This window comes from Equus caballus, chromosome 28 (genome assembly GCF_041296265.1).
Source record: "Equus caballus isolate H_3958 breed thoroughbred chromosome 28, TB-T2T, whole genome shotgun sequence".
Lineage (NCBI taxonomy): Eukaryota > Metazoa > Chordata > Mammalia > Perissodactyla > Equidae > Equus > Equus caballus.
Window position 1 is genome coordinate 38865234 of NC_091711.1, and position 26505 is coordinate 38891738.

The 26505-nt window shown below is 42.7% G+C and overlaps 1 protein-coding gene and 1 long non-coding RNA gene across 39 annotated transcripts in view; one reads left to right on the plus strand and one right to left on the minus strand.

Annotated features, from left to right (window-relative positions):
* RBFOX2 (RNA binding fox-1 homolog 2) overlaps positions 1-26505 on the minus strand; it is a 265092-nt gene that overhangs the window by 144993 nt on the left and 93594 nt on the right. For 2 of the 38 annotated variants that reach the window (XM_070254269.1, XM_070254258.1), the window contains exon 1: positions 1594-1838. The exons of 31 other annotated variants lie outside the window; for them this stretch is intronic. In XM_070254269.1, the coding sequence (XP_070110370.1) occupies positions 1594-1608 (15 nt within the window). In that variant the 5' untranslated portion in view covers positions 1609-1838. Of the gene's footprint in view, positions 1-1593; positions 1885-26505 lie in introns of those variants that run through there. 5 more of the 38 variants (XM_070254253.1, XM_070254267.1, XM_070254257.1 and 2 more) reach the window with 5 other exon arrangements.
* Positions 13390-15520, plus strand: LOC138921247 (uncharacterized). Its single transcript, XR_011433674.1, has 2 exons — positions 13390-13933; positions 14194-15520. It is a non-coding gene; the product is annotated as an uncharacterized lncRNA (long non-coding RNA).

Below are 26505 nucleotides of genomic sequence, written 5' to 3' on the forward strand. Positions count from 1 at the left end.
AGTGACCAGAGGAATCCTAGGCCCCGCCTGGCTGCTCCAAGGGTTGAGGGAAATAGTTATCTTGGCATACATGAACCTCAATCCAACATGTGGTACTCCAGTTGGGAAGCTCTGTTCTGGGGCTAACAAGTAAAGGGGACTAAGGTAAATTTACAAATAAATGTAATATAAGAAATAACTGAGGAGACTGTGACTGTCTGCTTTCATCAAACGTAAATGAGTGGAAATGAGACTAACTTAACTTGCTTCCTTTCATAGCTCCTCTTCAGACAATTCAAAAGACAGAATAACCCATCCTCTGGTCAACAGACAGCCGATCAGTGCCATCAACAAGGCTGCAGAGACCCTCGACGCAGAGGCCTAGTTCACAGGGAGATGAAAACTACTGAAAGCACATAAGGGTGTCAGAAAAGTCCTTTGACCTCTTACAGCTACTACAAAAATAAATCAATAGAGGAGAAGAAATTACATTTCAAGGTCATATTCAAATATGAAGGGAGAAGCAGGAAAAGAAGCCACTCCCAACACACACACACACACACTCTGACCAAGCTCGATCTCCTTAAACCTAGTTAAAATTCTGCCGTCTGATATTTATAAATTTAGTCTGCTTGAGCCAAGTAGGTTTCTGCAATTCCAGACATCTAGGCTGAAGGGCAAAGGGCAAAGTGAAACTTTAAAAAGCTGGCCAGTATCCAAGGGCATCACATCCAGGACACTCCCTTAGCAACACACAACAGCTGTCTGCCCAAGAGGATACCGCCATCTTTGCAAGGGACTATACATGTTCTTGTTTCCACAACTAAAAGCAGGGGCTTTTTTTCTTGTATTATTTATTTTCCCTGTCACTCTCCTAAAAGGTATCACATTTCATAATTTAAAAACCTCTCTAATCCTAGTATGTTTCCCTCCATCCCAAATTACAATGCCGTAGTTAGCAATAAATTAAAATAATGTAAGGTATTAAGTTCCTGGCTAATATAAAAGCTGTATTAATGTCTGGTTATTAATTACTATCCTAGCTGCTATAGACTTGGTTTCTAACTATGGGCAAGTCACTCTTTGTGACTTAATTACTTTCCTCATAAAATTTTAATAACAACAGTGACCTACATCATAAGACTACTGTGAAGGACAATAAAGACTATTAGATAAAAACTTATAAAAGCTTATTCCTAATTAAGAATCACGCCACCTATTGGCTCTCAATATCTAAAGACATGGTTTGATTATCAACGTCAGTGCCCCCAAAACAAAACACAGGCCGATCCTGACCCACCAGAAGAGGGAAGCTCCTAAAGTGACTGGCTCGTTCCACCAGCCCCATTTGCCTTCTCCAAACCTACCAAGCCCAGGGGATGGCACTGCACTGGGAGCGCAGCACTTGCACCTAGGTCTAACAAGATAAACAACATTAAAAAAAACCAATGTCACAATCACTGCTAGGTTTTAAAAACCTAACACCTATGAGTAGAAGGGGATGCGGCAGTCTGTGCTCCGTGGGGAAGGCCATTTGTGCAAGAGCAGAATCTCGCAGCTTTCCACTCCTTATATGTGCAAGTGCAAACCCTCACCACAGCACTCTGTACTCACCCAGAGGTACATCATGTCAGACCGGGCTGCTCAAACTCAGCGGTCAGTTGATCCTGGACTGCAAAAAGGCACTTCAGTGAACTGCAGGAAAGGAGGTGCCAGAATGGGGGGGCAAGGGTTCGGGGTGGGGAGAAACCCCCCCAAATTACTTGAGTTTAAAAATCTAAAACAACCGGTCTTCTCCCCCTCCTCCCTCCTCTCCAGCTGACTGTTCTGTTGTTCTCTCTCCTCCCTCTCACCCTCCCTCCCTCCCTTTCTCTCTCTCTCTCTCTCTTCTCTCTCTCTCTCTCTGGGAGTTCCCAGCCCCGTGTGTCTGAACTGGAGTGTACAGCACACTCTCTCTGTATTTGCCTTCAGGGAATCTCTCTCTGTCATTCTACTTCTAGAAACACAATCATCACTCACAGAGATCATTGCAAAAGGCAGGGATGGGTGGGGTTGGTAATAAACCACCAGCACCAGTTTCTGGTGCTAGACATAAACTAGCTTAAGATGGGTTCCTTAAACATGAATGAAGCAATCAAAAACTCTGCCCTCCAAGGCCAAGGGGAGTGAGCCAAGCTCCCCCTCCGCCCCAGTTCTTCTGGAGACCCTTGCAGAAGCCACGCATGAACAGAGAACCTGCTCAGAGCCTCCATTCCCTCCCCGCAGCGTCGGCCTTACACCACTGTTCTTCACATAGTTTCGCCACTAATAATCCTGAATCTTAGAAGTTTTTAAAACATATGAAAAATTATATATAAACTCAAATAGGTTTTCATCTTTTTTATTACTATCACCATAGTTCAGACCAACATGGCCTCCCTTCTGAAGAGAGAAAGGACATGGATTTTAGAATGAAGTGGATTTTGAGCCCCTACCATGTTGCAGATTCTTTACTAGGCATGAAGACAGGGCAAGGTACAAAGCCTGAGTGTGAAAACTGGGTCTACAACTCCTATCGTGACGGCCTGGGGAAAGTTATCTAGCCTAAGATTCTGTTTCCTCAACCAAAACCTGGGTATAACATTCTTTTTGGAGTTCTTGTAATTAGACCAAATGAACTATGCAAACTATCTGCCATGTCCCTGGTGACCACATTTTCTAATTTACTTCAGCTCAAACATTTATTAAGTGCCGCCTATATACCAGGAATATTTTTAACCATTATATCTTCAGTGGTGAACAAGTATTATGAAATCATCTGTCCTACTGGTTTTTCATCGGAAAACAACTAACCTCTCCTCCCTACGCCAGTGCCCATGCTCTTTCCGTACTGCACTACCCATTGTTCCATGTTTAAATTGAAAGGCCCAGCCTCGCTGTAACACAGCCCCCCTCTGTAAGCCTGGTGTTTGTAACACGACATTCACCGCCTCTGCCAGTTACTACTACAGGTATTCGTGTACCTACCAATCTTATTGCCTTTATCCACATCTTTAAGGGCAGAGTTCATCTATTTTTGGCCACAGAGTCGTTTGTATAATACCTAGCACACAGTAGGTGGACAGTACATTCTCAAAGAGTTGTGAGTTTTGAGAACGATTTCACCCCTATAACTCATTAAAGGAAAAACAAAATAAAACAAAAACAAAAGGCCTACCACCTTCCAGCTGCCTCAGGGCTCTGTTCCCCGCAGACAAGCTGAAACAGCTCTCTCCTGCTTATAAAATCTCCAAGTAAGGTCTGCAAGCCTCACACTCAAGGCAGGCCCCGCGCAGGTGCTGGACGTTCACTCTCCCTGCCTACTCCCGGCCGCTGCAGGGCACGGGTCTCAGGCACCTGCTGCAGGCGAGCTGCTTTCTCTCTTAGGGTAGAAGTCAAGTCACTTTTCCTTTTCTTCCACACTTTAGTGTACCTTCTGCAAGAGAGCTTTTGATCTTTTCTCTCCTGCCACCTTAAACTCCCAGCTGACTTAAGCTTGGAGAGGTGGGGCACGTATTCTGAGCCTCGCCCAAACCTTGTCTTTTTCTTTACGCAGAACCTCTCAGTTCCTCTGAAGGCAGGATTACCTCATTTTCAGTACAAAAGAGTAAGAACCTCCAAGTCTAAAACTGAGACAACCTTTTTTATTAACAGGAAAACAAATCTTGACTTTCTATAACTGTTACTTAGAATCTTTTACAGTCCATAATCAATTTTTATATGCAACTTTCCTCTCTAGTTTCATAGGTCTTGTCCTACAGCTTAAGTCACCAGACTTCCCTACACTCCATGCTATGTAACTGTGTTAAAACCACACTGTTAAGAGTTAGTCCATTTAAACTCTCTGAAGACACAGAATTGTTAATACTCATTCATTCTTAACCAAGTATCAAAAAACAAACACAATAAAATTTCACACCTTGCCACTTTATGGTGTCATCTTTAAATCAAGTTCGAGAGGGGATAGACACCCTGCTCTCCCAGAGCAAAGTAAGAGAAAAAAGATGCTCAAAATGAAATAAAGAAAGTTTAAATATGTCAGAAGAACTCTGAAAACTATCTTCAAAACTCCCCTGAGTGGAACCATTACAAACTTCTCTGCAATCACAGGGAGAGTTAGTAAATTCCTACTCTAAAAGTATCCCTTCCTTTTCTGATCATAATTTTAAGAACTGAAGTGGATGGTCTGGTTAGAAATCAAGCTCTTCTGTGTGTCTTCTTCACACACACAAAAAACCTCCCAAAACCCACAGGCAAGCTAAGTGAATCTTTTTTATTCATGCTCCTGCACGTCTGCATTTCCCTACCTTAAAAAAAAAAGGAAACAAAGAGGTCGGAGAAAAAAAATCATTTCAAACCATCAAAGTCAAACAAGGAAACCTGTGGTTTATCGCAACGCAGGATTCAGATGAAGAGAGACAAAGGTATGTTAAGTCCTCACTAGGAAGACACTCGGAGAAGGAGCACAGTCCGATACCTAGGAGTAAGACGCACAGATACTTCATTCTGTCAGGAGAACATTTTATCAGACTGCGTGACAGTACACTGAAGCTTATCAGCCTCCACATCAGCTCAGAGGAGAGAACGTGTGGATTTGAGCATCAGAGAAGGAACTCTTCTAGGGAGCGCCCACAGACGAAGTCTGGCATGCTTGTTCTAAGAAAGAAAAATCAGATTATCTGGGACAGCAATATGGGTGGCTGCCAGTAATTCTAACCTTATAACACATCCTGAATTCCTGCTTTCATGCTGGATCTTGTAATGTGAAGAGTCTGGTGGGCAGAAAGGGTTTGGGGCCACATTTTAGATTCTCGGCCTCAAAGTCTAATAATTCAAGAGACTGCATATTTTATGCCAGTTTCCCTGTGGGTGCGAAAGGCTGGTTGGGGAAGTGTGTACATCTAAGGAGCCAATGCAATTTCAAAAACATATACCTGAGAAATCAGGCACTGAGAATTTTTCAAAAGCAATTTGAAGCAACCCTCTGTACATAATTTATACTCCTTTCACTTTCAGGAGTGGGAGAGACCATACAGACTCAGCACAACAATGAGCCATAGAAATGGGCCATATAAGGTCCACCTGAATTTGACTTAAAAAACAACAAAGTTGAAAAGATGGGGCTCTTTTAACCTCATTTCCTCTCAGCTTAAAATAGCTAGGATTCCCACAGGGCAGTTCTCTAGTAGAATTTGCCACTCAAAATGTGACCCATGGACCAGCATCAGCAGCATTACCATCAACTGGAAGCTTCTTCGTTATGAAGAATCTCAGGCCCCATCCTACAATCACTGAATCAAAATGAACATGGTAACAAAAGTCCCGGGTGATTCCACGCACATTCAAGTCTGAGAAGCTGGGCCAGATAGAGCACTGTCACCAGCAGCAGCAGAGACTCAAGGAAGACAGGAGTAGATACAGTTGCGACTTTCCAGTTAGGGCATGGAAACCATTCTGGAAGACTAACTAGGGAGGCAGTATTCCACCCCTTCCTGCTGATGTATCTCTGTAAGGTAGGCCCTACTTTATCTCTTTAATACATAAAAGGAAATTGGTGCTCAATGGTTAAACAATTTGCCCATGGTCTCATAGCTCGTGAGTAAAGGAGCTAAAAGTTGAACACAAATTTGTTAGACTCCTAGATGATTTCAACTACACCACACTTATTTACTGATAAAACCAAATCAAAACTGACAAAGTCACTGGAAATTTTACCCTGGATGTAACCCTGCACTCTATCTCTGGCCATTACCAAGACTTCAAACAATAAGTGATAGAGATGAGGTTTGGAACTCAGTGTCCAGACAGCGTACATGAGCTTCCAAAGGCTGTGGCTCTGGCCAGGTGCTGCTGCTATGACTGATGTGGTCGTTAAGAGCGGTTCTAGAAAGCTCTTGTGAACTGTGGTTACTTTCTATGGTGTCTGCAGTGAGCTCCTGGATGCACACATGGAGAAGAGGGTAGATCTTAGAGCTCACCTCTCAGAAAAGCCACAGGCAAACAGAATTGTTAAAGCTCTTGCCTCCAGTTTTTAGAGAACCCAGAGCAACCATCCCTAAAAGAGGAAAATGAATTATCTTGAGAGCTCTGTTTTTCCTTATTAGGTTTCAATCAAACTCTCAAAAAACCTCCCATACTTTCACTAACTTGCTCTGGTATCCCCTCCACTACAACTGTTGACCTCATGAAGGCCCCATCCCAACCACTTTTTCATTATCTACCCACTCAAGTCCTGTCTTCCACTCCCTATATCCAACTTTGACTCCACGGTCCATAATTATAATCCCTTCCTTGCAAATCCCCTCGAATCATTTGTCTTCTCTATCACTGCCACTTGGCAAACTCCAATCCTGGTTAAATGCATTATCTGCCCTCTCTGTGCCTGTGCCCAGTCAGCTAAAGGTTGCTGGAGAAAAGTCACATAACCAAGCTGACGGACTTCACTATATATCCATGATCACAGACCTCAAGGGAACACTCGGCAATGCCAAGCAATCCCACCAAAGCGGCCTGTGTAAGCTTTCCTGCTCGCCAAATGACTATGTCTTACCTTCTCTTCAAACCTACTTCATTCTCTTCCTCCCACCCAACTTGCAGCTGTTGCTCTATCCAAATATTTCATCTTAAAAGAGAAGCATTCAGACAGTCTCTTCCATCCACCAATCTGCAATCCTACCTAGAAATGCGAGCATCGCCTCCTCCTTACATGCGTTACAATGAAGGAAGGACTGTGCCACTCTGTTAACCATCCACTCTTCTCCTGCATCATCCATGTCTCCCCCTCTACTCATCACTGTCATGCCAGCAAACAAACATATGTCCATCTTCAGAAAACCTCCCCTCTGCTCTCATACACCGATGGGCAAAGCGTACGTTGGTATCACCATTCTGGAAGTCTGTGTGGCAATATCTACTAAATTCTGAAATGTGCATGGCCTGTGGCTCAGCAATTCCACCTCCAAGGAACCTACCTTAGAAAACCCCTGTAAGCGTAGAAGGTGGCACACTGCAGCAATCTGGAAGAGCAAAAACCTTTAAGAACATAAATGCCCAACAACAGGTGAGTGACTAAATGAGCTAAATTGTTTTAAAACAATTCTCCTTCAGTCCCTCACCTCCCTTCAGATCTCCAGCATTTCCGTGTTCACCACTCCACAGTAAAACTGCTCAAAGAAGTTGTCTACAGCTGTTTCCACTTCTTCTTCAATTTCCTCAAAGTCTCGAAGCCCTCCACTCCATTAAACCAACTGGTCCATGTCAACTACTTCCACGCTACCTAAGCCAGTGGGCATTTTGCTGTCCTCAACTTACGACCTCTTAGCAGGGTTCGACAAAGTTGGTAACCTTCTTAAAACATTCTCTTCTTCTAGCTTCTGAAATACTACAATCCGGTTTTTTTTCCTGAATCGCTGAGTACTTCCTTTTAAGTATCTTTTTCTGGCCTCTCTCCCAACAGACCTCTAAAAAGGAGGTATTCCTTGGGGCTCAATCTTGGGTCATCCTCTTCTCTCTCTGAGTTGTCTCATCCATTCCCATAGCTGCAGACACCATCAATATGCTAATAATTATATCCCTACTCTAGACCTCTTCTCATGCTCCAATCTGATTATTTAGCTGTCTCACAAGCATGTCAAACATAACATGCCCACAACTGGGTTCTTAATTCTCTACCACCACTGCCCCTGAAATCTGGCATACCCTTGGTGTTCCCTACTTCAATAAGAATACTACCTGGTTGGGGCCAGCCCTGTAGCCTAATGGTTAAGTTCGACACACTCTGCTTTGGCAGCCTGGGTTCAGTTTCTGGGCACAGACCTACACTACTTGTCAGCAGCCATGCTGTGGTGGCATCTCACATACAAAATAGAGGAAGACGAGCATAGATGTTAGCTCAGGGCCAATCTTCCTCAAGCAAAAAGAGGAAGCTTGGCAACAGACGTTAACTCAGGGTGAATCTTTGTCAGCAAAAAAAAAAAAAACCTACCTGGCTATTATCAAAGCCAGAGACCCTTCTCTTATCCCTCACGCCTCACATCGTATGCATTAGCAAGCCCTGTGTGACGTCCTTGATCTCCACTTCCATCACCTTAGCCTAAGCTACATTCATCTGTTTCCTGGACATTGCAATAGTTCCTCCACTGCCACCATTGCTCCCCTTCAACATATTCATCACACAGCAGCCAGAGGGACTTCCTAAAACAAAAATCAGATCACATCGCTCCTCTAACTCTATAGCTTCACATGACACTTAAAAATTTTTTGTATACGAAGTCCTTACAATAGTCTTTCAGGTCCTGTATGATCTGCTGGGTATCCGCCTCTCAAACCTCATTTCTTCTCATTAGCTCCCTTTCAATCACTAGCCTCTAACTACACTGATCTTCCGGCAGCTGCTGATCCAGAGTGAGTCCATCCTCTCCACAGCACCTTTTTAGCCCCTTCACTCCCTGCTCTTGAAATCTCTCTTCATCCTGCCTTCATTCTTTGCAAGGCTGGCTCCTTCTCATCTTTCAGATCTCAGGCTAAATAACACCTCCTCAAACAAAACTCCCCAGACCACTCTATCTAGTTGGAGGTCCTTCCCCACAAGCTGATATTCTCTATTACTCTACTCGGTTTATTTTCTTCCTAGCAGGTATCAAAATCTATAATTAATTTACGTGTTTATTCATTTGTTTTCTTATTTGTTGTAGATTTTCTTCATTAGAAAGTAGTGTTTTTGTGTATATCATATACAACTGAGATCTTCCACTACAGAACATTTTATCCCTTGCCTTTCTGTTAGGGAAGGTCAAAGTTATTTGTAGGAGTTTCTGGCACTCAGGCAACTGTCTAACCAAGTCCTATAAATAAAGTTAGAGTGCAACTAATTGCATCCTAGTTACCAAAAGGACTCAAAGTTTTATCATAGCTACAAACCATAAATACATGCCAGCACCAATGGCTTTAGAATGTTAGTCTGAAATAATCATAATATTAATATGAAAAAGCAGTTCTAATTTAATCATTTACTTTAAGCTAATTTGAGTATCATATTCCAAACTGCCTCCCTTCTAATACTATCAATGTTTTCTGCTCAGCACAATAAAATGATTGCATCCCAATCTACACTCCACTATAATCAAGCTTGCTGTATAGAAGTTAATTATCTAGAGTCTAGAAGCATGCATCTAACACAGCAGCCACTAGTGAGTCACATGTGGCTATTTGAATTTAATTAAATTAATTAATATTAAATTTTCAGTTCTTCAGTCACACTAGCCACATTTCAAGTGGTCAAGAGCCACATGAGACTAGTAGCTATCATGATGGACAGGGCAGATGTAAAACATTTCCATTGTCACAGAAAGTTCTGTTGGACAGAGCTGTTCTAGAACACGGTAATAACCAGGAAGCAAAGGCCCTCTAAGTAGCCAGAATATCAAAATGTTCATGCACTTTCATCAGCAGGAAAGCTCTGCCAGTCCTTCTCTCTGAATCTATTTATTTTTATTTTAGAAATTCTGGATACCTGCCTATTGAAAATTTAAAAAGCAAATTAGGAAAAAGAGCTAGGAAGCAGTAGGGAATAAGTACCAGGAGAAAGAGAATATTATGTTAGAGGCAACCACATCAGGAGCAAGGGAGAACACGAGAAAAAAATCTAAAAAGCAGATAAGATATCAAAAGCAGACAGATATCAAAATGGGTCCCTTTAGTAAGGCAAAACCAGCAAAAGCTCCTGACATACCACTCTCTTATAGTCCTAAACAATTACTGATGTTGACAACTTTGTTGAAACCATTAAGAATTTACTATTATACTGTTAAGAAGAAATAAATTGTATAGCTATATAACACATTTTAGAAAGGTTTATTTCCAAAATAGCTAAATCTTAAACATCTTGGTGCTTAAAGAAGGGAAAATCCTCTCAGTTAGTTGGAATACTCGATCACCAAAAATAACTCATTCTTAAAATATTCTGCATACTCAAATTCAATTCAGGAGTTCAGTTTCACTAGTATGAATGAATGTTGCCTACAGAGCAGGTGCAGATACAAGAATCAGCTAAGATCCTTCTGTTTAATGCATTATGGGCCATCCCTACACTAGAACACTGGATAGCCTTGGGGGGCGGGGACAGGATGAGGAAGCTCTTAAAATACTGTCATGAAACACTCGACTACATATCTTTAAGTGATAAAAGAAAGGTTCAGAACAATATACAGCACAGTACCATTGAATTAATAAAGAAAAAAAGGAATTACACACAAAAAGGTAAAACACCCATTGCCTCTAGAGGAAAGACTGGGGGACTCAAGACAGGAACTGAGGAGCAACTTTTCACTATATGACTATTTTTACCTTTTGAATATTGAAGCATGTAAATGTATTATTTATACAAAAAACAATAATAATCTTAAACTTTTTTTAAAAGTTCTCTATCCCCAAGAAACGTATAATCTAATGGCTTATCCAGGTTTCAAAACACTGAAGGAAGAACGCTTTTCCTTTTACCAATGACTAGACATCTAAATATTTAACACATAGTTTATTCTTACTAAAATGCTCACTCTATGGGGCTGGCCCCGTGGCCGAGTGGTTAAGTTCGCGCGCTCCGCTGCAGGCAGCCCAGTGTTTCGTTAGTTCGAATCCTGGGCGCGGACATGGCACTGCTCATCAGACCACGCTGAGGCAGCGTCCCACATGCCACAACTAGAAGAACCCACAACGAAGAATACACAACTATGTACCGGGGGGCTTTGGGGAGAAAAAGGAAAAAATAAAATCTTAAAATGCTCACTCTATACTACTTGAAATGCCAATAAACTAGCTGATTTCAAAAAACTCAAAGTTGAACTTAAACAGAAACTGCAATGATCCTTGTGATTATCTCACATTAACTTTTTAAAGTAAAAGTTTGCAAAAATATGTACACATCTCAAGAAAAAACTCATTTGATTGGATAATACAGCAGAGATTGGTTGAAAAGCTCCCAGGGAGCCACAGAATGGTCTCCTGTACCATGGGGAGGCAAGGTCAGCCAGTCCCTGAGGTTGGGAATGCAGCTGGGTGTGGCCATAAGACTAAGTTCTGGCCAATGAGCTATTAGTAGAAACTTATGTGGGACTCCCTGGAAGTCTTCTTAAGTAGGGGAGGGGGCCTCTTTTCCTCCTCCAAACTGCTTCATGGTAATGCGGGAATGATGGCTGGAGCTGTAGCAACCATGTGGGCCACATCCTACAGACAGAGAAGCAAAGAGCAGTTAAGGATCCTGGATCCTTGATAACCATGGAGCACCACATCATCCCGGACTGCCTAATTCCAGGCTTCTTTTTTGTGAAAGACATAAAAACCGCTCTCTTGTTTAAGCCACTTGGTGGGGCGGGGGGTGGGAGAGGATTTCTGTTATATGCAGCTGAGGTTAATTCTAAGGATGTTTTCAATAGCAAATTATTTTACTGTAATTTACACATCAAAATTCAATTTCTTTTGAAACAACAGAAAGCTCTACACACATTAGTAGAGGGCAGGCCTGAGATTAAGACAGAGATCGTCAAAGAATCTTGAAATGTCTAGGCTGGAAGTCTAGGCCAAAAAGTCAACTAGTCCACCCCCCTCATCTACTGTCTCTAACCATCCCACACCAAAATGACATAAATAAAATTTTAAGTTAACAACTCCTGAATTCTAGTAATGAATATATACTCTCATATTCGTCATCTGTAAAATGAGGGTAATAATGCCTACTTCACAGGGATGTTGTCAGACCCAAAGAAAATAGAGTATGTTAACTATTCTGTAAATAGAGCATTAGATATTATCATTACCATGACAATTACCACTGTAACAGCCAACTGGTGTGAGTCACGAAACAAAAATTAGACGAAAGCAATTAAATAGACAGAAACTTGGGTTTGGGGCCCAAGGAATTCTGTGAACTTGCCAAACTTCTTTCACCAACTCCCTTATCTCTTTATCTTTCAGAAAATACTACATTAGGAACTTCAGTGTCCTTCTCGAAAGAAGGCAAAGAAGGCAGGTAAGTGGTTGCAAGGAGAGAGAACAACAGCAGCAAAAGGTTTAAAGCAATTAGTGAACACGAGGCAGCTGAAATATACGATCCTGTTTCAGTCTTTCACAAGTTGTCAACAGGTAATCCAACAATTTTTAAATTGATGCTAACAATATTTTTCTTCTACAATTTATTCATTCAAAATAAAAATACTAAATACATGTACACGGGTCCTGCGATGCAGAAAGACTATTTTTAACCTGTGCACTAAGGCATAGGCAGTATATTTAAAACAAAATGGCTTAAACTCTTCCACTTTTGCACTTAAAAATGATCTAACTTCTCCAAAACATGTTTCAAAGTCTGACAAAAAGCAAATGAATTCACTTCTTGAAGCCATTAACTCATCTATGAGACCATTTCTGATGACTACTTTAACCCACACGCACATTGTACATGAGTCATACTGTGCTGTGTTGTTCAATTAATTATACTTCGAAAAGTATTCCACAGTCAAATAACTTTGAGAAACATACTTTAAGTAATTCTACAACTTGCCAAATTTCAGCTTTTCATAGATCTTCTAACAGGGTACTAAAATTAATAGATGCTGTTTGCTAATTTCAAATGTACTCATAGGAAGAAAACAAGCTATTCAGGGGTGTCAGAGATTAGCTGACAGGCAGATAGGTGCCAAGAACTTGCTACACAATTTAAAGGGCTATAATCAGGAGAATGGGAGTGTGAGAAACAAATTTGGACAGCTTGAAGGTTTCTGTTCCCAAGAAGGGACACCAAGGGTACTGCCGAGCCCCTTCTGCTCTGAATGGCCAAATCCAAGCAGCTTTAATTAAGCAATAAGATTGCTGGAGAATGAGAACTACTCTACCTTTCCGAGGTGACATACTTATCTTATCATGCCTATTTATGAGTCTGAATGAATGACTGCAGGTTGAGAGTCTTTCGAATTAGCAGAAAAAAACTGAAATCACATTATCTTCTGAGAAAGTAATCTATCCAATCCATGCTAGAATGGACCAGACCATTCTATCCCAGATCTAACTGACGGCTTCAATACCAAAGTTCTCCCAAAAGTTAGTACATGCCAAACTCTATAAGCTTATTTTCAGGCTATGACTACACTCTTAATAACATAAATGAGTTCAGTGGGACTTTAATCATTTCTGAAACACAGTTTATTTTTAGTAAATATAACAGTCCCCCACATGGGAAGCTACAACCATGCCAAAAATTTTCTATGAGGAGATAAAATCCTATTTATAGACCTATCAGTTGCTCCTTGCTTAGGTTGTGACATAGTTTCCACTTTAAGCCTGATATGACCTCCCCTGCCTCCTCTGGTCTCTAATGTTCTTTTCATCCTGAAGTTTCTCACATTTATCTTTATCTCCACAGGGTACTTAAGTTAAGCTACTACGAGTGGGGGGGGGGAAGGGAGAAGGAAAGAATAATCTCCTTTCCCTAAGCCTTCTCCCATTGGAGAGTTTAAGCTAAGTTTCAGGAACCTAAAAAGGGGAAAAGAGTTCTTCATTTGGTGGGCTTTTGGGGAGGGCCCAGCATAAATATTCAGCAATCATCAAGAATATTGCTACGAGCCTTGCATATGGTAAATGGGCCTGCTGAAGTCTTCCTCTGTGTATGATTTAGCCTCAAGTTTCCTATCTTTTAAAAACCCAACAAGAATAAATGTCTAGGGGTTTCTAATATAGAGAGTATTGTACTCAAAAGCTAACCAGGGAACCGAAAGGTAAATATAAGAGCTTTATTAAATTTTTCCTAAAACTTGCGACCGCCTCAGGGATGGAGTTGTCGCTGCTTTAACAGCAGCTGCTGGCATCTTTACATTCCCCACTTGCAATGCTGATTGGCGAAGTCTTCCTCCCCCAGTCTCCGGCTATGTACATCAGCAATTCTAGAAAGGTAAGTACCTTACCCTAACTCAGGGAACTATTGTCATTGTTTTCTTTCACTAGCAGTGGCATGACCCATATCCCATCTCGCCCCTGCCCTGTCCCACCCTACACCCTGGAGGAAACTGTAAATGAACCCTGCCTTTACTGCTCTGGAAAACCCTAATCTCTTTCACCTCAACTCCAGTAAAATTTGCTGTCCCTGGTTCACTTATTTTTTTTACAATCTTAAGCATATACTGCCCTTTGTTATTAACTCCATGTTTGTAGGTCTTGTATCCTGAATGAGACTGCAAATTCCACTCAATTATGAGTTCCTAAAGGGCAATGAGCACGTCTTCTTCATCTCAGTATCATCAAATTCATGCCAAGTGATCGGCATAAAACAGGCACACAGGAAACAACGTCGAAGTATTTGTGAGACTGATCTGGACAGTGGAGACAACGTCGTGAACACACTTCTCTCCTGTGAATCTCTCACTGCAGACAGCTGGGAAGGGGCACCATAACTGTAGCAGAATTGAACCACAAGCAAGTCCTGAAAACAGGCCGTTCAGTAAGAGAAACCCACCTTTCATTGGATTCCCACCATCATTCTCAGGTGTTCAGAGAGCCAGCTTCAAGCGCATTTGGGGATCAGTGTTTTACGTGAATTTCCTGCTAGGAGTGCAGGAGATTTAGTCTTGCTTTAATTTTAAGTTAATCTCAGAACGCTTTGCTTGTGTTATTAAATGTTCTAATGCATATTCATAAGGGAAGGGTAGGGCTAGGGTTAGGGTGAACACAGGATGTATCAAATAATGGGGCAAATGATAACATTGCCTTACCTCCAAGAAAATTCTGCTTTTCTCCATCTACCTCTATAGTATCCTCCCTCAGGCCTACCTCTTCCTGCCCAGCTTAATCCACAATGAAATCCCCAGCTCTCCTGTACCTGATGATGAGTAGCTAGTTATTTAGTATTTTCACTTATAACAAGAAGGGATGGATTCAAATTTCAGTAAAAATAATTTGAACTAAACATTAGTAAAAGTTACCTGATTGTAAAAGCTGGAAAGGACCAGAAAATACTTCCCTTAAATATTTGTTTCAACTGTAAAGTTTATCATATAAAATGGTATTTCCCTTTTAAAAGAAGACAGATTTTCTGGGGAGGTGAGACCTGAGGCTTGGGCATGGATGATTAAATGAACCCTAAGACCTTTTTCCAGAGGGAGCATGGTCTGAAGAAAGAATTTCAGTCTGGAAGTGAAACAGACCTGGAATCAAATTGCCAAACCACCACTCATTAGCTGCGACCTTGAGCAAGTACTTCAACCTCTCTTAACCTCTGTTTCTTCATCTATAAACTCAGAGTTATTATGAAAATTGGCAATAATGTACATAAAACATCTAGGTCAGTGCCTGGCTTACTAAGTTATAATTGTTAATAGATTCGCTTACCATCATTTTTCTTAGTTTGCAACAAAAGATAGAAAATGATTCCTTGGCAAATCTGACATTTTAGGGCTACTACTATAATTTATTTTAAATTGGTAGCAATAGAATATCACTAAGAACTCATCTAAAGAAAGCTATTTTCTCCATGAATTTAAAAGTAAAATCTGCAGGAAAAGAAACACAGTGTTCCTTCCATTGGGCAAGATGTCCCTATTAAGCCAGATGGCTAAGATCATTTATAAGGACTGTAGTGAAAAAACAAAGCTCTAAGAAAGGAGGAGCTTCTAATGGGGGGAGGGATGTCATAGGGATTCTGGGTAGGACTAAACCCAATATTGTGGTGTCTAAGTCACAGAAAAGCTTCGAGTAAAGGAGATTTTTTTTTTTTAATCTCCTCAAAATTCCACTCCTCCCTTAAACCAGAGATACTCGACTATCACAAACACAAGGCAAAGAGGAAAGGAAACACCTGCACCTGCACGAGGAAAGGGCGACACTGAGGAAGGGGGAGATGCTGGCTGGAAAGGATGAGAATTTCTCTGTGGAGCAAAGAGGAAACTGGCTGCTGCACCGCCTTCTGCTGCTGCTTTCAGGAGATGGCAGGAATGTCTAAGGCATGCACCTGCTCTAGTAACAGGGCCGTGAGAGGGAAGACAGTCATGTCTGGCCCTTCTACAGGCCAGGACTAAAAGCTACTAAGGAGTTAAAGCTTTCAGAGTATTAGAATGAAAATGCTGGAAGGACTTTTAGGGCTTTTCTAGCCAGCCCAGTGGAATGGAAGAAAGTGCGGGCATTAGAGCCAGATGGGCCTTCCCAGCTATGTGACCTTGCGCAAGTTGGACAGCCCCTCTAGCCTTCACTCTTCTCATCTAGAAAATTGGATGAACAGCATTTGCCCTGCAGAGGGCAAACTGTAAAAAGCACACTGCTTCAGAATAGGTACTAAATACAGGTTAAATGCTTTTCCCCAAACCTCAGGCTAGCCACACATCAAATGCTGCTGGCTGGCATATACATCTCTATCAAAAATGTTCATTCTCTCCCTTTCCTTTCCCTCTAACTTAGCAGAAAGGGAATCAAGTCCAAGTAGGGAAAGTAACTTTCCCAAGGTTACACTGCTGGTTATTGACAGAATTAGGCCTTAAAATCCGTTTCTTCAAGCTCAATGCATTGGACCTTGCCTCATTAGAACCACTCCCTTGGGGACACAGCAAGCTTAGTTTAACGTGATATGGGCTCAGAGAATCAATGTGAACAAGGGAGCACGCTAACTGCAATGTCAGCAGCTCCCTGCGATTCAGACACCCAAGAGTTAAACACCCAGCCTCAGCCAAGGCTCCCGGAGCTGGAGAGCTGCAGTTGGGCAGAGAGGCACTGAAATCCATTCCGCGGCGTGATTGGTTGTTTCCAAAGGGGTGGGGAAGAGGAAAAGGGAGAAGAATGTCACCCGATCACTACGGGTAAACAACAGCAGGAGCATCTGCTCAGGTTTTCAACTAAATCTGTAAAATATTTCTGAACACTTGACCACCAAACTCAGAAGACTGTAACCTCTGACCTTCACGAACAAGAGAGCCGTGTTCTGTAATCACCAGCTACTTAGTAATACAATCTGGACGAACGAACGCAAAAAGTCAGTTTAATATTTCTCTAGCACAACATTAGTACCAAACGCTCATCCTCTAGGGGCTTGAAATCAACACCGCCACCATCCCTCCACCCGCCCTTGCCATTAGAGAGGAACCAGCCTGCTCGCTTCTACTCTACCATTTTTCTCAAACTCTGCCATTTCAAAAACCAGACGAGACTACACAATCACATTCCCTCCTCTGAATTTCTCTCCATCCTCTTTGAGAGGAGCCCCTCCTTTTTAAAAAGGATATCTTATTGCAAGATGCAACCTCTCTGTAATTATGTTAGCACACATGTGCAAGCAGAGAGAAGGGAGGGTCTGGAGAGACAGAAACCCAATATCTTGCCAAATCCATTGGGAAGTCTGCCCAAGTTATTAATCCAGGACGGGACCACTTAAATGAATTCGTTGAGGTAATGCCCTTCAATCCTGGCTACATTCTTTCCCCCAGGGGAGAATGCAGAAAGGGGGTGTCTCCTCAAAATCTTATTACCCCCAACAACTCTTTCTTCCTAGAAGTTTCTCTCTCTCATTTCAAAGACAGACACAAAATATTTCAGTTCTGAGTAGGGAATCAGCGAGTCAGCCCCTCCTCTCGAATAGACTACGGGGCCTCCTCAAGACTGATCAGTAAAGAGCCACCGAAAACTGCATTCTCTTTGTTCCTAGGTAAGAACACAACCAAATTCTAAAGTCCCAATAGTTGAAATCCAGGGTCAAGGGGAAAAACCAAAGTAAAACTGAAGAGAAAGGCTCCTACGGAATGACTAAAACCTGCGGACCCTTAAGAAACCAAGTTAGGGGCCAGCCCAGTGGCGCAGCGGTTAGGTTTGCACATTCCGCTTCAGCAGCACGGGGTTTACTGGTTCGGATCCCGGGTGCAGACCTACGCACCGCTTGTCAAGCCATGCTGTGGCGGGGCAGCCTACATATAAAGTAGAGGAAGATGGGCACAGATGTTAGCTCAGGGCCAGTCTTCCTCAGCAGAAAAAGAGGAGGATTGGCAGCAGATGTTAGCTCAGGGCTAATCTTCCTCAAAAAAAAAAAGAAAGAAATCAAGTCAATCCAGGGACCAACTTGAACCCGCCTCAGTGTGGCCCAGACCCACCCTAAAGAATCCGCAACTGCTGGGCAGCCCTATCTCTTGGAATTGCGTACACTAGGAAAGACCTGAAACTACCATGGACTCAAAGAGCAAGGATTCCCCAACACTGAGCCAAAGGCAAATCAGCTTCAGGAAGTGGCGGAGGCTCCTTATGTCTCCCCTTTGTTTCTGCTCTGTAATCCCAAAGCCAAATTTAATCTAAACTATGCTGCTAATGCCCTTTGCTAACAAAGAGGTCTCATCTATAAATCCCAGGGAACATAACTGACTCCGCTCTCTCTTGCAGGAATGTTTAGCAAATTAACTACTCGAGGAGTTCCGCATGGCTACTATAAACACAGGCTTCCGTGTCAGACACGCCTCGGTCTAAGTACCTGTTCCACCACTTCTCAGCTCTGTGACCTAAACCTCTCCAAAGCTCAGTTTCTTCATCTGTCATATATGGCTTCCACCATCTACCTTATAGGGAGAGTGTTAATAATAATGAGGAATTGGGGGGGGGGGGGCAGGGGGTATTTACTTAGCACAGTACTTGATGCACAGTAAGCATTCAATAAATAGTAGCTGTCACTACAAATTATAACTGAGGACTATAAAACAACTTCTATAAAGAAATAACGCCACCAGCAGACAACTGTATTAGCATTCCTGCGCCTTACCCATCCCATCAGAGTGGTAAACAGCACAAGAATGCCAAAGATCACTTACTGACTATCTACTGAGCAATGCGCTAGGTGATGGGGGGGGAGAGCAAAGGACATAACCTCTCCCTGTAAAGTGGCTCACGCTGGGGAGGGAAGACACAACGGAAGGGAAGTAATGAGGAGGAAGGGACGGTCTCAGTGTGGAACTACTACTCAGCTTACGGGTTCCACCGGGAAGGGGTTCCTTCTAAGTCTAGCCCCAGCTGTTAGGATCATGCCAAATAGATCTATGAGGGTCATGGGGCAGAGGAGCACCAGAGAGCGAAGCCCACGCTGGAGTTCTACACGTTAAGTGAGAGGAGAGGAGAGTGGCAACATGTACAGTGGGAGAAAGACTTTGGTCTTTTCATGTTATACCAGGCAAAAATTATACCAAGCATGGAGCTGGCAATCACGACCAGACATTTTTCGGCAGGTATTACAAGATTACTGCTTGTCGGGTTAGCGCAGCAGCACATAGATATTTTTTAGCAAGTAGACATGGGCTCCTCAAGCAATTACAACTGAGTAATCAACACACGTGTACTCACTGGAAACCGTGCACTGGGGAAGGCCAGAAGGGGCTGGGTTCTGAGAGTCAGGGGCACCCAAACTCACAACCAGTGTGCTCTTGCTCTCTTCTGTCTGACAAATGTTCACCCTCACAATCCCAGTCTGTCAAAGTCTCTCACAGACACCTTAAAGCCTGCACTGCTGACGGGTGGAGCAGGGCTAGGCCACTCCTTGGTCATGAGAGCACGTGGCCAGCAGGAAACGGCATTACACTGGGCGCAAAGCACTGAACTGAGAATGAGGGCTCTATCCTACAGACCCCGCTCCCCCACTAGCAAGAACTCTAAGAATATCAGACTGTGGCCTTGGGTAAGTCATCTAACCTCTGAGACTCAGTCTCCTCATCTGCAGAACAAGGGCGAGGTGATGAAATCCAGCTCTGACACTCAACGATTTAGGACCTGAGGGCCAAGCTGACGTTCCCTGCGCTGGTTCTCGTGTCAATGTTAGGGCAGACATGCCATAGAAGAGCCAGGGTATTAAGACAAGTGATTACAATTCACTCTTTAAACTGGACCAAAAGTTCAGGGACAGTAGAAAGCCAGCCACAACATTTCTGGAACACAAACTAAAAGGTTTTGGGACTTAAGAGTCTTGGCCCAGATCATTCATTTTATGAAGGTCAGGACTCTCTGTTCCCTGGACAGTAAACCAGGAAAGAAAGCAACGAGACAACAGTAAAGTCCACTGGCACCTGGAAGGGCACTCAGTTTGCTTACTAAAGGAGCCCTCCAGCACTACCCTGAGAGGACATGCAGGGGCCTGAGAGGAAGCACTCATTCCAAATATACGGGAGCGACAGCTGCTCTTTCTAGCCAATGGGGCAGGACCTGAAGGATGGGCGCAATCTCCACGGAACAAATCACAGTCAGAAAAAAATCTCACAACTGCCAGCACTCAACAAACGGGCAGCTCTTTAAAGAGGGCTCTCTGGGGACCGAGAGCTGCAGTAACCAAGGGACATGTATCCAGGTTAAATCGGCAGAGGCCTCTCCAGTTCCACACGAGCTATCGCAGGGGCACTGGCCCTGGCCAACACACCAGATTTTCACAACGAGCTCCCTGAATGCCACACGTGTCCAGGTCAGAAGAGCTGCCGCTTTGCTGCAAACAACGCACGAAGCAGTAGATGCCAAGTGTCCTATTTACCTACGCATCTGGTTACCATTCCTCAAGGGAGCCTGATAGGTTTGTTCCTCACAGTAGCCGCCCATTCCGCCCATTGTAAATTAGGAAGAAGAGGTCTTAGTTATTGTCCCATTCCCTTTACGTTTCTCTTCCCAACATAAAAACATAAGTAAGGTGTGGTGTGTCCATACAATGGAACATTATTTAGCAACAAAAAAGAGTGAAGAACTGACACACGCTACAACATGGAGGAAACCTGAAAACATCATGCTAAGTGAAAGAAGCTAGACACACAGGACACACACATTACTCTGCGCCCCTTTATATGACATATCCAGAATAGGCAAGTATGTAGAGACAACAAGGAGACTAGTCGTTGCCCAGGGCTTGGGGGCCAGGGGGAATGGAGGAACTGGGAAATGATGACTAAGGGATATGTGCTTTCCTTCTGGAGTGATGAAAATGTTCTAAAATTGACTGTGGTGATGGTGGAACAACTCTGTGAACATACTACAAGCCACTGAAATATATATTTTAAATGGGTGAATGGTATAGCATCAAATCATACCTCAGTGAAGCTGTAAAAAGAAAATGCCTCAAAGGAATTCCAGCCTCGTTTAGGAGGGGAAATTGAACCAGGACGATCTGACTCTTCCAGCCATCCCCTGTTTCCAGACGCCGGCCCTCGCTCCGGCCTCTCAACGACTCGTTTGCTGTGTCGTCCTCTGCTCCGCTGCAGCACCCGGCACAGGCTTGCAGCTCCCCCAGACACTGGGCTGGATGGCAGCTTTGTGGGGTCTTAAGCTCACCCCTCTCTACCTTGACTTTAGTAACCTTCCTTCCACATCTAGCTTCCCTCTGTCCCTGAAGAGATCCTAAAATCACCCCCCATCCCTCAGCAGTGGCTAACGACCTGCCACACCATGAGAAAGGAATAAAGATAAATGATACTACAAATATACAAGTTTGGGAGTTCCAACAAATCTGAACTCTAATCAAACACTTAAACAAGTTCCTTTAAGTCTCTCAGTTTCCACTTCCGTAAAATGGGGAAAACACCATCTAATGCACCTGGTTATTATAAAAATTAAATCGGAAAATCAATGATTAATCTGATGCCTGGCACACAGAAGGTACTCAATAAATAATAACCATTATTTATAGAAGTCTCATGCTCAGTTTCTTCATGCTGTCATCCAGCAGATAAACCTCTATGTCAAAAAGGCAGCAATAAAAGCACGCCACTGGCACCATAAAATTATTTATAATAGCTTTTCTGACTTATTTGTTTTAACCTAGCTCACTCACAGATCCCTAGTCTATTCCTAATACTTCTGGATATTTTAGTTCAATTTCGTTTTCCTGTGTCTGGACTCACTTTCACCTCAAAAATGAGGCTTAGTATTACCTCTCCAGCTCCATATTCCCTCCTCAACCATCTGTATTTATCACCTTAATTATAATACTTTAAGCTACTAAGGGTAAACTGTTTACCCAGAGTGGCACAGCATTCAGAATCCTATTCCTCCTAAAAGTCATCACGGAATCAAAACAACTTAAGATAGACTTTAGGAAGAATTATGAAGGAACCTTACAATGGAACACTAAGCAGCCATGAAAAATGATGCTACAGAAACAGTTTGGGGCCGGCCTGGTGGCGCAGTGGTTAAGTTCGCACATTCCGCTTCAGCGGCCTGGGGTTCGCTGGTTCGGATCCCAGGTGGGGACATGGCACCACTTGGCAAGCCATGTTGTGTTAGGCATCCCACGTATAAAGCAGAGGAAGATGGGCACGGATGTCAGCTCAGGGCCAGTCTTCCTCAGCAAAAAGAGGAGGATTGGCAGCAGATGTTAGCTCAGGGCTAATCTTCCTCAAAAAAAAAAAAAGAAACAGTTAATGGCATGAAAAGATGTTTACAATAGAGTAGGAAAGAGCTGGAAGCATATTACAAAAGTTTATACCATTTGATAACATTGTGTAAGGAATTTAAAAATGTGTGGAGGGCAGGCCCGGCGGCACAGTGGTTAAGTTCAGCATGCTCTGTTTTGGCGGCTCAGGTTCAGTTCCTGGGCACGGACCTACACCACTCGTCAGCATCCATGTTGTGGTGGCAACCCACATACAAAATAGAGGAAGACTGGCACAGCCTGTTAGCTCAGGGTGAATCTTCCTCAAGCAAAAAAGAAGACGACTAGCAACAGACAGATGTCAGTTCAGGGTGAATCTTCCTCAGCAAAAAACAAAAACAAAAACTGTGTATATGCAAAAACAGCTGAAGAGAAACAAGATTAAAGCAACAAACAATAAAAAGTTAAGATAAAGTTAAATATATTAAGGCAATTTTTATTCTATTCTTTTGGCTGCAGTATTTTCTAAATTTTTTTTGTTGAATGTCCATTACTTTTGAGAAAAAGATTTTAAGAACTTAAAAAAAAGGAATTTAAATAATACAAAGCCTCTTAGCATTTTCTTAGCAGACTCTGGAGTCAAAAAGACCAGGATTCAAATCCCACCTCTACCACTATGACTTTGGCAGTCAGTGAAACCTTTTAGGCTTGGTGTTCTCATATGGAAAATGAAGATGAACATCCTAGCGGAGTGCTTGGCACATGGTCCTCAGTCTCAGTGTCCTTACTCTCTGGCAGTGGTTCTCCAGCTGAGTGTGCATCAGAATCACCTGCAGAGCCTGCTGAAACAGGTGGCTGGGCCCCATCCCGAGTTTCTGAATCAGGAGGTCTGGGGGGAGGGGAGGATTGTGAATTGCCTAAGTTCCCTGGTACTGATGCTGCTGCTGCTGGTCCAGGAACTACACCTCAAGGACCACTGTTCTAGGTAGTAAGACTCTTACAATATGCTACACAGATATTAAGTGCTCTCTCAGAACAGTAATACTTGAGGAATATTTGCTCACTGAATTATATTAGAGCCGAATACTGCACATTCACCCAAAAGCCCAGGCTTTATAACATGGGATCATTCACTCCAAGACATTGAGGGAACTGGTTTTCCACTAAAAGTGGAAGCAAATAATGATTAGTAGGACTGCATTTAAAATATCTGACTTCAGCATGAGAGCACATGTCTGAGAATGTGGAAAACGATCAAGTTCAAGAGACGACACTGTGAATCCACTGCACATTGCCCTGTGCCTGTCTGGGGAGAAAAGCAGAGTCTTCAGTGTGTCACAGAGCACTTGCTTTGCTCTGGGTGCCCTCTGTTGACAAAAACCAACATAGCCACTTGCTCTGTGGCTCCCTCCTTTCTCTCCTCCCACCCCAAGAGAGCCAGGAGTCCTTCCAGTGTGAGTCAGACTTGAGGAGGTTTCCAGCTAGGAGATTTTCCGGAGCCCATACACAGTCAGGATAGCCCTCTTCTCCCAGTTTTCCCGGTCTCCTTCTCTTTGCACCTGCAGCCTGTCTTCACACAGGTTAACTGCTTCCCGATGGCAGAACAAGAAGTGAACAGCATTTATCAGAATGGCATGTGGAATTTAAACTACATCGCATTTCACTTCAGAAATGGCTAGCATTAGCACAGTGGGAATAAACTGCTTTTGAAGTCTCCAATACAATGTGAAATCTCGTTGGTATTTAAAAAAAATACTAACTGGTGAAGTACTTAGGAGTTTCTATAGATGAAAATTGCTTAACAGCACCACTCCAGACAACTAAAAGTAGAACGACAGAATTTTAGAACTGCAAAGATCTCTAATATTGTTTCCAACTTCCTCATTTGTATAGAGAAACAGAAGGACTCAAAGATGCAAAGTGACATATACAAAGTCACAAAATTAGTGACAAAGCCAAGTTTCCTGACTTTCTCATGACTCATGGTCTTTCCACTATATACAGCCTTTATTTAGAAACTTTTTTCATTTAGTCATTACCAGGACAAGGACTAACGCATTTTAACCACTTCGTAGAGGGTAAAGAAACTAGCAAACGTGTAACAACTCCTGAGAAGAGAGTAAGGAAAAAAATCCCATCTTTTCCTATTGTGAAAACTAAGGCTTTCCTAATAATATCAATACTTCCTTAATAGCAGTCATTTTTAAATTAAACTATTCTTCACAGGGTCGAAAACTACACTGATTGCCAACAAGCAATGCCTAAACGAGCAGCCAGCAAGCCACGGTCTGCGGCCAAACTCAGCCTGCTGCTTGTTTCGTGTCAGCCACGCACAGACCTCGAGGTAAGAGAGCTTTCACCTTCTTTCAATAGTTGAAAAATCAAAAGCAGCATAATATTTCATGACGTGAAAACCACAAAAAATTCAAGTTTCAGTGCCCACAAATAAAGTTTTATTAGAATACAGTCAAGCTCATTTGTTTACAGATTATCTCTGGCTGCTTATGGGCTACAGCAGCAAAGATGAGTAGCTGCAACAGAGACTGTACGGCCCAAAAAGCCTGAAATATTTATTCTCTGATCCTTTACAGAAAACGTTTGCCCATCCCTGTTCTAAACTTGACGAATGTGATGTATAAAGCTTTAGTCAAGTACAAAGTAGAGTAATGCACCACATAATGACATTTCAGTCAACAATGGACTGCATACATGACAGGGGTTCCATAAAATTAGTACCATCTGGCCTAGATGTGGAGTAGGCTATACCATCTAGGTTTGTGTAAATGCACTCTATGATGTTCACACAACGATAAATCCCCAAACAACACAGTTCTCAGAAGGTGTTCATGTTGTTAAGTGACACATGACTATACAAGGTTCTAAGTTCTCTGGAGGCCCAGCCTCAGTAGTGAGCTCCTGACATCATTTAGCAGGAGTCCTGCACAGGGTGAGTGGCCAACCTACACTGCCCGAGAACTTGACCTCTCCTCCAGAGAAGCCGAGGGCACTGCGCTAGGCTTTGGCATGTTTTTTAGTCAATATTTATCAGCAATCCTATAAAAGCATACTCATTTTACAAATAAGGAACCAAGCCTAAGAGGTTAAATATCAGGCCCAAACTAGACTGAATCCAGATCAGACAGCAAAGTTCTCTGGTCATTCCCCAGTGGCTTTCAAACTCTGTTGCAGTCAGCTCGGGGGCCACACAGGCAGAAGGAAGCTCAGAGGGTAGGGCTCCAGGCCTCCCATATCTTTTCTAGGACCACCCGCTTACATTTTTTATATATTGTGTCCATGTAATTTGTTTGGAAAAGAGAATTTGCTCCTAAAAACATTTAGTCTGAAGATCAGTGTACCTCTTCAAAACAAAAGCTAAGTTCTATGTCACTTATTCCCAGCACTTTGGCAAATCTCTCACAAAATAGCAATTTTAGTTTCCTTATCTGCCAGTGGAGATTAAAACCATGCCCCGCTGCATGCAGACCTCACCGGAGTCTCACCAAGACCAAGTGAGAATGGCTATGAAAGTGATATGTAAGCCACACAGGACTACAGAAATATAACACAGCACTACCATCTCCTCAGGAAAGGGCGGGGGGAGCAGCAAGGAGGCAAATCACAACGTTTGCTGCTGACCAAAGAAAAGTAAAATGCAAAAAGATAAACAGTGAAGTAGAAGTAAATAAGGAAAAGATACGTGCACAGGAGAAATATCATAAACTTCGAAATCTAACACATTTAGATTTAAAACTCAGCTTCACTAATTAACAGCTACACAGCCTCGGGCAACGACTTAAATCTCATTGAACTTCGGTGTCCTCACCCATAAATGAGAGGAAATAAAATAATATTTGCTAAATGCTTTACAGGGCCTGTACATAAGCAGTATTCCACATATGTTAGCTCTCTTTTCACGGGGACCCCCTACTTGTTATTCTGAAATTAAGACACACCTGCTAGAATTAATGTATGGGTTCCCTGTACCAATAATGAAATAACAGAATTAAGGAGCCAGAAGCATCTTTAGCTGAGATGACTCTCTGATCCACACGGCACCACAAAGCTCGTGAGAGCACAGGCTGAAGGCGCTCGAAAGGAACAAAGAAAGATCCTAATAATAGGAGATACACAGACAGTCTCCTGTTGAAAAGTTCTACTAATTCAATAAGAAT